The following is a 9,338-nucleotide window of genomic DNA, read 5'->3' on the forward strand; positions in this document are numbered from 1 at the left end:
CCAACTTCTTGTGCACCCCCAGCCTGCTCGCTGGTGGGGTGGGGTGAGAAGCAGAAAAGGCCTTGACTCTGTGTAAGCACTGCTCAGCAGTAACGAAAACATCCCTGTGTTATCAACACTGTTTCCAGCACAAATCCAAAACATAGCCCCATACTAGCTACTGTGAAGAAAATTAACTCTACCCCAGCCAAAACCAGCGCAGCATGCGTGGGAGGTTTCAGCCATTCCCTTGTGCTAGATGGAGTAGCTCACTCCCCTGAGGGCTCTCTGCCGGCGTTGCTCACTGGCTCTTGGCTTCTCCCTAAGCTACACAAGTATGTGGGAGCAGTCCCATGCATCTTCTCTGAGGCCTTAATACATCAGTCCGGGCTGCAGCTCTCCCGTCAGCTGGTAGATAAACATTACATGTTGATATCCATCTCCTTGCTGGGAATGTGAAAAACTTGAGTGTTTGGGCCATTTTTCTCCTCACCTCCCACATGGAGCAATTTCTCTCAGTGCTACATGCCAGCCCTGGTAGGAGCGGTTTGATTTGGATCCACTTTTTCATGCATCTCTAGAGTTTGGCAGAGCAAGCAGCACTAACTGGGCATCAGTGCACAACGGGCTGGGCCAGGCACTGTGTGCTGCCTGACTTTCAAAGAGGAGGTGTGATGCCACCAAAATTGGGCGGGGGGTGACTTATTCTGCATTGGGATTGTTATGAACTAGGGATCTGTCCCCTTGGCTGACCTGCTGTAGAAGTGGAGTATGTCCATCCCTAAAATACTCTTCCTTATCTGTGAACCTGCTACAGAAGCCATGAATCGTCATGGCTGTGGGGGGTCTCTACAGAGCTTAAGGATACTACATTTGAGCTTTAAGCCCCATCATGCTGTGTTTTTCCTTGTGGCCGTAGGCTATAAAAAAAGCAAACTTACTTCTGCTGCCAACATCCGTGCTTACATACATTGACAAGTATTGCACCCTAGCACCTGAAACAGATGGACATTTTAATTTTATGTACGTGGGGAGAATGATGATATGATAAAATGCGGTAGCTCCCTCTTCAAGCAATGCCAAGGCATATGACACTCATGTGTTTGTTTTTTAGCTGAAGTGGAGGGGTTGCAGGTCACCGTGCCTGAGAAGAAGAAGGTGGCCATGTTGTTTCAGCCTGCTCTGCTTCGCTGCCATTTCTCTACTTCTTCCACCCAACCAGCTGTGGTACAGTGGAGGTTTAAATCTTACTGTCAGGACCGGATGGGAGAAGCTTTGGGTATGGCGACTTCTGGTTTACAAACGATGAGCAAGAGGAACCTGGACTGGGATCCCTACCTGGACTGTGTGGACAGCAGGAGGACAGTCCGTGTCGTCGCCTCCAAACAAGGATCTGCCGTCACTATAGGGGACTTCTATAAGGAAAGAGATGTCAGCATTGTCCACGGTAACTCTCCTACCCCAGTGACGCTTGGTGGGGGTTGGAATGGACCCTTAGCAATTTGGGGTACTGGAGGCTGGCAGTAATTGTTCAGTTAACTCCCTTAGAAAAGGCTGCTGGAAGGGAGCTGTTGTATGTCAGACATTTAGGATTCAACCAACCAACCCTAGACCCAAAGGTCATTTCCTTCGGCGCTTCCCTTAATCCGACTCCATGTAGGTCTCCAACCCTGTTACAGTATTCTTTTCCCTTTGATGAAGTGGAAGGTTTTTATTCCTAGCTTCTGCATTTGTTCTGTATATAGATTTTCCTTAACAAAGGGGTGCCAGCAAGAGAGGTACGAATTCAGTCTCTGCAGGCTAGGTTTTGTTTCCTTGCAAACTCCACTGATTTTTTCCCAGTTCCAAAATACCAAAATTATCCTATACCTCATGTTTGCTCAACTCTGGACTTCACCAGCTTACCCCTTGGGCAGTGTGAAAGTAAGAGACTTCTGTGGGGTAAAGTCAAGTTGGGTGAAGACGGGGGGTGGCAGGGTCCTTAAACATTTGGTCTGGAAGGCTGTGTGAGAAACTTTGTCCCTCAAAAGTACAAGGCTTCTGCTTGACTCAGGAGACCACCTAGCCAGAAGTGGAGGCTCCTTGGTGTGGAGAGCATGCGAACAGCCTCAGCAAGGAGGAGTGTTTTCCTTTGTCTCCGTGTAACCTCTTCAGCAGATGGCTGAAGTGCCATGGAGGAGACACTGTCTAAGCCCTTCTTGCATGGCACGAATACTGTTGGGAGACCAGAGTGACATTAGTTACCCCTTCTGCTCTCAGCACTTGCAGAGTGAGCTGCCTCTGTGGCATTACTTGTCTTCCCACTTACAGCCAGAGAGTCCTGAGCCTGTTGGTTTTTCCTGAATACTGTGATATTCTGGATAAGGATAACCCCTCTTCTTAGTAAGGAAATGAAATGGATTTGGGACACAGAGACGGACCCAGTGCTTTCATCACTTCACTCTTCCTACAGGTGTTGGAGGGAAAGCCTGACTTTTCTTTTTTGCCTTTCAGATGCAGACCTTCAGATTGGGAAGTTGATGTGGGGAGACAGTGGGCTCTATTACTGCCTTATTATCACACCAGATGATGTGGAGGGCAAGAATGAAGAATCGGTGGAGCTGCTTGTGCTTGGTAAGCCCTCTTGCCAGATTGCTTTTTCAGCAGATAGCTGATGTATCTTTCCTTCTGCTCTCTCGCGCTCTCTATGTATCTGTGCACCATATTACTATGGGTGTAAGATCTATGTAAAACAGTCCCCGCAGTACCTTCACCATTGCCTTGCACCTTGTGCAGTTATTCACACCTAGGCAAAGTGGGTGGCAAACGCGACCAAACCAGAATAGTAATGTTTGCACCCACACTCCTCACACGTTACACAGGCGTAAATGACTACAGAAAGTGCAGGGCCGTGGGAAGTCAGAACCCTTGTTTTTAAGGCATAAAACAATGAACTTGCAGCAAAGTGAACACTTGAGACAGAGTCTTTTAAAAATAGACACCCCGAAGACATCAAATCGTATGCTTTTTGCAGTCTTTTAACATTCCCTTCGTCCCACTCTTCTGACCCGTGAGGATGTCAAGAAGCACTGTGTTTTTCTGCTTGAGTGTGTCAATTTGGGAGATTTTTCTGTCTGCCTAATTATGCTTGTCCAGTTAGAGGTGCAGTTTCACAATCACCCTAATCAGGTGTAAGCTGTTGTTGCCACTAAAAGGACCTGTCCTCTCGGCGGTATGCCTGCTTGGCTCTTTGTTTCTTTTAAGCTCCCTTGAACAGTGTGGTAGCAGGATCAGTTTCTTTCCAATTTGCAGCATTAGCTTTCAGCAATGGCTTCCACAGCCCAGCTCACTGTGAAGGTCAAAAAAGCACCCATCCCAGCTAGGGGAGAAAAGCAGAGTGGAATGGGCCTTTCAGGGGCATTTGTTGACACTGCCTTGAGCCAGCTGTAGTACTTCACCCCTAGACTGCCCAGGAGAGTAAGATGAGTTTTTTCCAACTTACCTTAAGACCTGCTGACACCGATGTTTGTCTGGTCAGCATACTTGCATGGTTCTTCGGTGTATAGATTCTGTACATCCTGTGAAGGAAATGTTAAAAAGCTTGGGTCTATAGTGTGTAGGTGATATGTAGAGGCATACGATAGAACATGTCTGTCAAGTGCCCTTGCTCTCATGGCTAAAGTCAGAGTTTAATTGGCATTTATACTTGGAGCTGTAGGTGTCATCACAAAGTAAAGCAGACTGAATGGCTTGGGTGGGTGACTATAACAGTGCTAGCACCTCCCCTGACTCCTTCAGATGTCAGTCAAGCAATGGACAATTGGAGAATGGGTCCTTCCAGAAAACAGTGTCAAACCCCTGTCTAAATCCACAGTGTGACTGCGTATCATATGCTAGTTAATAACAGGTTCAAGACTGACCTGTGTTAGTTCAGGTGAGGTTATCTCTGCCAGGTGGCAGTTATAGCTGTTACGTAGCCTCTCCAGAGGAGCTGACTGTGGCTGCGTGGTGATGGGCTGCTGAATTTTGTCCCTTCTTCATCCTCCTGTCCAGGATTTGGTGTCTTCTCTTACCTGTGTCTACAACTGTGCTCAGACACCAGTAATGCTCAGACACCTTGGTAACAGGAATAATCAGTTTTTCAGTGTGTACAGAAGACTATGTGGGGGGAAAACAAAGAAATCCCCACCTCTGAGGCTGACTTAATGATGTCCCTGGCCCCAGTTCATTGTGGTTATGTTGGGAGGAAACATGTACCTTAGGCTGCGTTACCTTGACCACATCTGCTTTTCTGTTCACTACAGCCTGTGGGTCTGACCTTGCACTTTGTGCAGCACTCTGCTGAGTTTGGCAGCAGCATGAAAGCATATTTGTCGTGGGCATACTTTGTTCTGTCTCATGCTGTTTGGCGCAGCTTGTGTGTATTTCTTTTCCTGGGTAGTGTGTACGGAGGCAACATTCCAGCTTTCGGAGCGATTCCAGGTTACTTACCCATTTTCCTGCCTTCCTTCCCCTTCCCACCTTATTATTTTCCTTCTGCCTTTGCTGGTATTTTTTCTTCCTTTTCCTTTACCTCTCCCCATTGATGGCTAAAGGAGAAAGCAGCCAGTGGTGAAAATACCATTTCTTAATATTCTGGCATCGCCTGGGACATTTTTTATTCCATCCCACTGCTCTGCTAGGTATTAGTGACTTGCAGGGAGGCAGTGAGTAGAGATGTAGATCGGAGCAATTCCACAGTCCTAGGGGACACGTGGTAAAAGGGTTTTGTTTGCTGTTTTGCTGTTTGCTGCTCTTTGGGTGGAACCCAGATTCCCTGTTAGAGTGGTTGGAGCAGTGGAGGGGTAGTGTCTGCGAGAGACACTGTGATTCCCACAGCACATTGCTGTTTGTTCCCTGCTGACAGTGGTCTTTCAAATATAATTTATGTTGCTTATTTTGGGGCTGCTGCATGATTTAAGCATAGATTATTCAAGGCCAGGTTGGCTGGGGCTTTGAGCAACCTGGTCTAGTGGAAGGTGTCCCTGACTGTGGCAGAGGGGTTGGAACTAGATGATCTTTAAGGTCCCTTCCAACCCAAACCATTCTGTGATTCCATGATTCTATGAGTCTATGATTAGAATTTTGAATAGAGCAGAGGTTCTACCCACTCATGTTATCAGTGGGGGAAGACAGAAAAATCAGAATGGAAAAGGAAATAGGAAAATATCCCTGGTGGTGGTTTCATATTAATGCCAAGATGAAAGGTGTGTTTAGGTTAGAGAAAGATACTGCTGGACAGGGCAGTTTAATATCACACAGAAACCTTGAAAGGTCTGAGAGGCAAAAATGGTAGATACCTAACAGCATCAATAAATTAATGGAAATTTGCTTAGCCAGGAGTGGAGGATCCTGCTTTTTATACAGTGAATTGCACCATTAAAAATTGGTCAAAAGCTGCTTTATCACAACTTGGAGCAAAATCCAAAACCTGAGCAAATTACAACATTCCTTTTTTCTTAGGGATGCAATCACAGAGACTTCCAGTGAAGTCTAAGTAGCAAGTCAGCCTGGGTCATGATGGGATTGCATGTTGAGTTTTGTCACCTGGATGTGTCATGTTGACACACAAAGAGGCTGGAGAACTCTAGGTAGCGTCAGAGAATCCCATGTGCTGTCTTCATTTCAGGCCTATTTCAGAAAAGCATATAAGCATTTATTTATATCATTTGTGTTCAACAAAGCTGATAGGATTTATAAAGCATACCTGATGTTAAGCATGTGCTTATGTGCTTTGCTGAAAAGACCATTCAGTAGGTTTTGCTTAGTCAGGGACTTTAACCCTCTCTAATGGAATCAGTGCAGGCAAGGGAAGAGCGATAGTAACCTCTGTGCCTCAGAAACACGGGAGATTGGCCGGTAGTGAACCTCCTATAGAGTAAGGAAAGAATTTAAATTAAAAAGTACTCTTTCTTGGTGGCGTTTGGACTCTCCAAAGGGGGTCTAGCATGCTGGAAACTGTATGAACTCTGCTTCTGCTGCAGCAGGACTAGACTAGTACAGAGCTTAGCAGTTCCACAACAGGAGTCAAGTGATGGTCTCCGCACTCATGTGTTTTACTAGAAATGTAGAACCCTTTGCTGACATTACAGCTGGGCTAGTGAATCCATTTGCAACTTTACACATTTTTATTTTTTGGAACTAATGTGATTGAATGAAAAAGGCTGAATGCTAAATTTAAGAAAGTCTACCTTTCTATCTTAGTAGCTAGCAGCTGAGTGTCCTGCTTCTTGAAACACAGACAGTGCTATTAATCGAATTGTTCTTGGTAGCACCTGTGCACTGCTTTTTATATGAGAATGTAAATGGGCATCAGTAAAGTCACTCATTGCAGCCTTTGTTGAAGGGAACTGCAAGTGTACCGGTGCAGTGGATGCAGGGTGCCTGGAGTAACCTTTGAATCAGAAGTACAGGGCAGTGTCAGTGGATACCCCATCCTAGCTTCATGCGACCCAGCTCACATCAGAAAGCAGTCTAGCTTGATTGCATGAGATTGCATATAACCCAGTAAGCCTTTCTGAGAGCTGGAATTTACTAATCAGGTGCAGGGTCCTGTGAAAGCAGCTATACTGCTCCCTTCTGAAGCTGGTACAGCTATAGAGGAATGGCTGTAGGTATAGCTAGGCACAGCTAGCTACCCTGAAATGCGTAAGTCTGTGCAAGCTCAGCAGTGTTTGCATTACGAGATTTTACATAGCTTAGACATGCTTCACGAAACAGTGGCTTCATTCCCAAGGTCGTGTCAAGTTCCTGGAGGAGGCAGGAAAGTGATCCGCTAATCCCAGTTGTTGGTTTGATACTTTGGTTAGTTATCCATGTGCTTTGCTAGACAGCTATTGCCTGCTTTTTTTTCCATCCAGTTTGGCAGCTAATACTATATAAATGATATATTAGTGAAATATTATTTTATAATTAATCTTTTGGAAGCTTCAGCTTCTATCATTGTTACACTTTAAATAACAACAGTTAGCACTTGAGTTTTTTGTTAATTTCCAAAGTCAGCTAGCATTTAACATTAGTAAACTGACATCTTTGGTAGTTTGTATTACCAGCCAATACTGATATAGGCTAAAACCAAACTTTATCAAGTCTAACACCCATAGGTAGGAAAGAATGTAGATACACAGCATATTGCACAGTAATTAAGGTACTAATAGAGACATGTGTTGGCTTTCAGAGAGGATAAATCTCTACTGGGACGTGTGTGTGTGGTGTGCAACGCTAATAAGACAGTTCTTACTCAGCAAAGTGACTCAATAGCTGGTATAAACATAGCCAGGTTTGGAGTCTCTTGTGTGCCAGGAGAGACTGTATTATAAAAGTTGATGTGGTTTCAGAGACGGAAAAGATCCTGGCAAAATTTTCCCTTACAAGATAATGGTTTTAGGATTTCGCCCTGTTTCGCTGAAAAGCTGCCAGTAGCATTCGAGCCAGTACTTGGTCACAGCGGTTGGCAGAGATGTCAGTGCTATTGGCCATGTGGTGGGGATGAGAGGGCCAGATTTCACCCAGGGAGGTGTCTGTGAGCAACTTCACGGCGCGGGCTCTCTGACCTTGAGCTGCGCCTTCGTGACTGAAGGCGGGTAGTGCCAGCAGGCAAAGGAAGTGACCGGCATGGGAGCCCTCCACTTAAAAATCCAGGAAAGGCGTTGATGCCAGGAAGGCCGCTGGTGTCCTCCCACCCCCAAAGTGCTTGTCCTGTCCTCATTAGGTGCTGCTGCCCTGCCCTGGACCACTGTGCTGCCACCTTTGTAATCTGGGTCCAATCCCCCTCGTCCTAGGGGGATAACTAGGGCTACTCCTAGTTACTTATTTCATGCCATTTAGAAGTGCTACTTGTTGCCAAGGTTTTTTACCCCTCTTTTCCTCCTTATTTGCCAGCGACAGCCACACGCTGCTCACAAAGGAGACTGGTGTGATTAAAAGACCTCCATTACTAAGGTAGCCATGGCAACAGCCTCCTTGGAGGTCTTTGTTGCCTGCTAAAACTTTGATCTCCAAGAAGGGCTGCTGCTGTTTTTCCCTCCAATTGAAGAGAAGAACAGGAAGAAAGGATAAAGTTTACTCCGAGCAGAGGGAGCACGGAGGAACTCATTGCAGAGCCATACTCTCCCAATAAATCTCACAGCAGCTTCCTTGGAAGAGTGTCTGATTTACAAGGGCCACACTTCTTCTCCTGTCCTTTCCCTCCTCTCAGGGCAGTGTCCTGTGCCAGGGGCCTCTTGCTGTGGCATGGCTTGGCAAATTTTCCTGCCACTGGAAGAAATAGTTCCCTCTGTTGGGGGCCTCTGCCTCCCGTGGTCCCACTGCTGCAGGTAGGGCTGCAGAGGCAACCCCCAACAGGGAAACCAATTCAACAGTTATTCCCATATTTACCCAATATTTATCACATTTATGCAATTGCCAGTATTTACCATATTCCTGTATTTACCCAATTGCCATGTTCCTGACTGCACCTGCGCCTACTTTATTCATGTCATCATTTCTTTTCAGCTGCACCACTTAACCTAATTATTTTTGTGTCTCTTCTCTGCAGACTCTCTGCTAATAGTCTGCTTGACTCCAGGTCCTCCCTGATCTGCTGCTATTTGCTCTCCCACTCTGTCACCCGCCTTCCTCTTGCCTATTAACTCCTGTCCTCACTTGCCTCTTCTGTATCTTTGCACTTTCTGGACCCACTCTGCACCCCCTCAGCTTTTCCCTCTCCCATTCCTCTTCCCTGCCCTGTCCTGCTGTGCTCTGCTGGTGCAGACTGGGGACTAGCAGGCTCCCTTGCACTTTGGGGCTGGCTGGGGCCCCGGGGTGTGTGGAGTGCCTGATGAGAGGCTGCTGTGGGTGGGTAAAGCCCCACAGCAGCACGGTAGGAGCCTACATGAGCGTGTCCCAGACCCGTGCTGGAACAAGGACAAGCTCCTAGCTTCAACAGAGCTGCCCGGGACAACCCTGGTACACAGGGCCATTGTCTATTCCCTCTTTCACCCGGGGGTGTCTGCTGGGGCTCGGTGGTGAGAGCTTGCACAGGGAACATGTAGCCGTTGCAGGGGTGCAGGGCTGTGGCTCAGCAGCTGTGCCCAGCCATGTCTCAGAGTGCCTGCGGTCCTCTTAGGCGGGCAGAGCCGCCGCACAGAGGAGGTGCAGCCAGATGGTTTCTTGGCCAGATGTTTTAGTAAATTGTTTTCTCCCCACCAATTGCTTTGTAGCCCCAGCCCTCCACCTTCAAGTTTCCTTAAAAAAAAACCAAAAGAAGAGAGAAGTGAGGTGAGCTTAATGCCCACAGAAGAAGCAGCCTGGGCACGGTGAGCCAGGAGGTTGTCGGCCATGATTGCCGTGGCCTCCTCCTG

At 47.0% G+C, this 9,338-nt stretch overlaps 1 protein-coding gene across 1 annotated transcript in view; it reads left to right on the forward strand.

Annotated features, from left to right (window-relative positions):
• ILDR2 (immunoglobulin-like domain containing receptor 2) overlaps positions 1-9,338 on the forward strand; it is a 47,094-nt gene that overhangs the window by 18,685 nt on the left and 19,071 nt on the right. The window contains exons 2-3 of the mRNA XM_009323948.1: positions 1,094-1,426; positions 2,473-2,592. Of these exons, the coding sequence (XP_009322223.1) occupies positions 1,094-1,426; positions 2,473-2,592 (453 nt within the window). The remainder of the gene's footprint in view (positions 1-1,093; positions 1,427-2,472; positions 2,593-9,338) is intronic.

Source organism: Pygoscelis adeliae, unplaced genomic scaffold (genome assembly GCF_000699105.1).
Source record: "Pygoscelis adeliae isolate BGI_AS28 unplaced genomic scaffold, ASM69910v1 Scaffold124, whole genome shotgun sequence".
NCBI classification, from domain to species: domain Eukaryota; kingdom Metazoa; phylum Chordata; class Aves; order Sphenisciformes; family Spheniscidae; genus Pygoscelis; species Pygoscelis adeliae.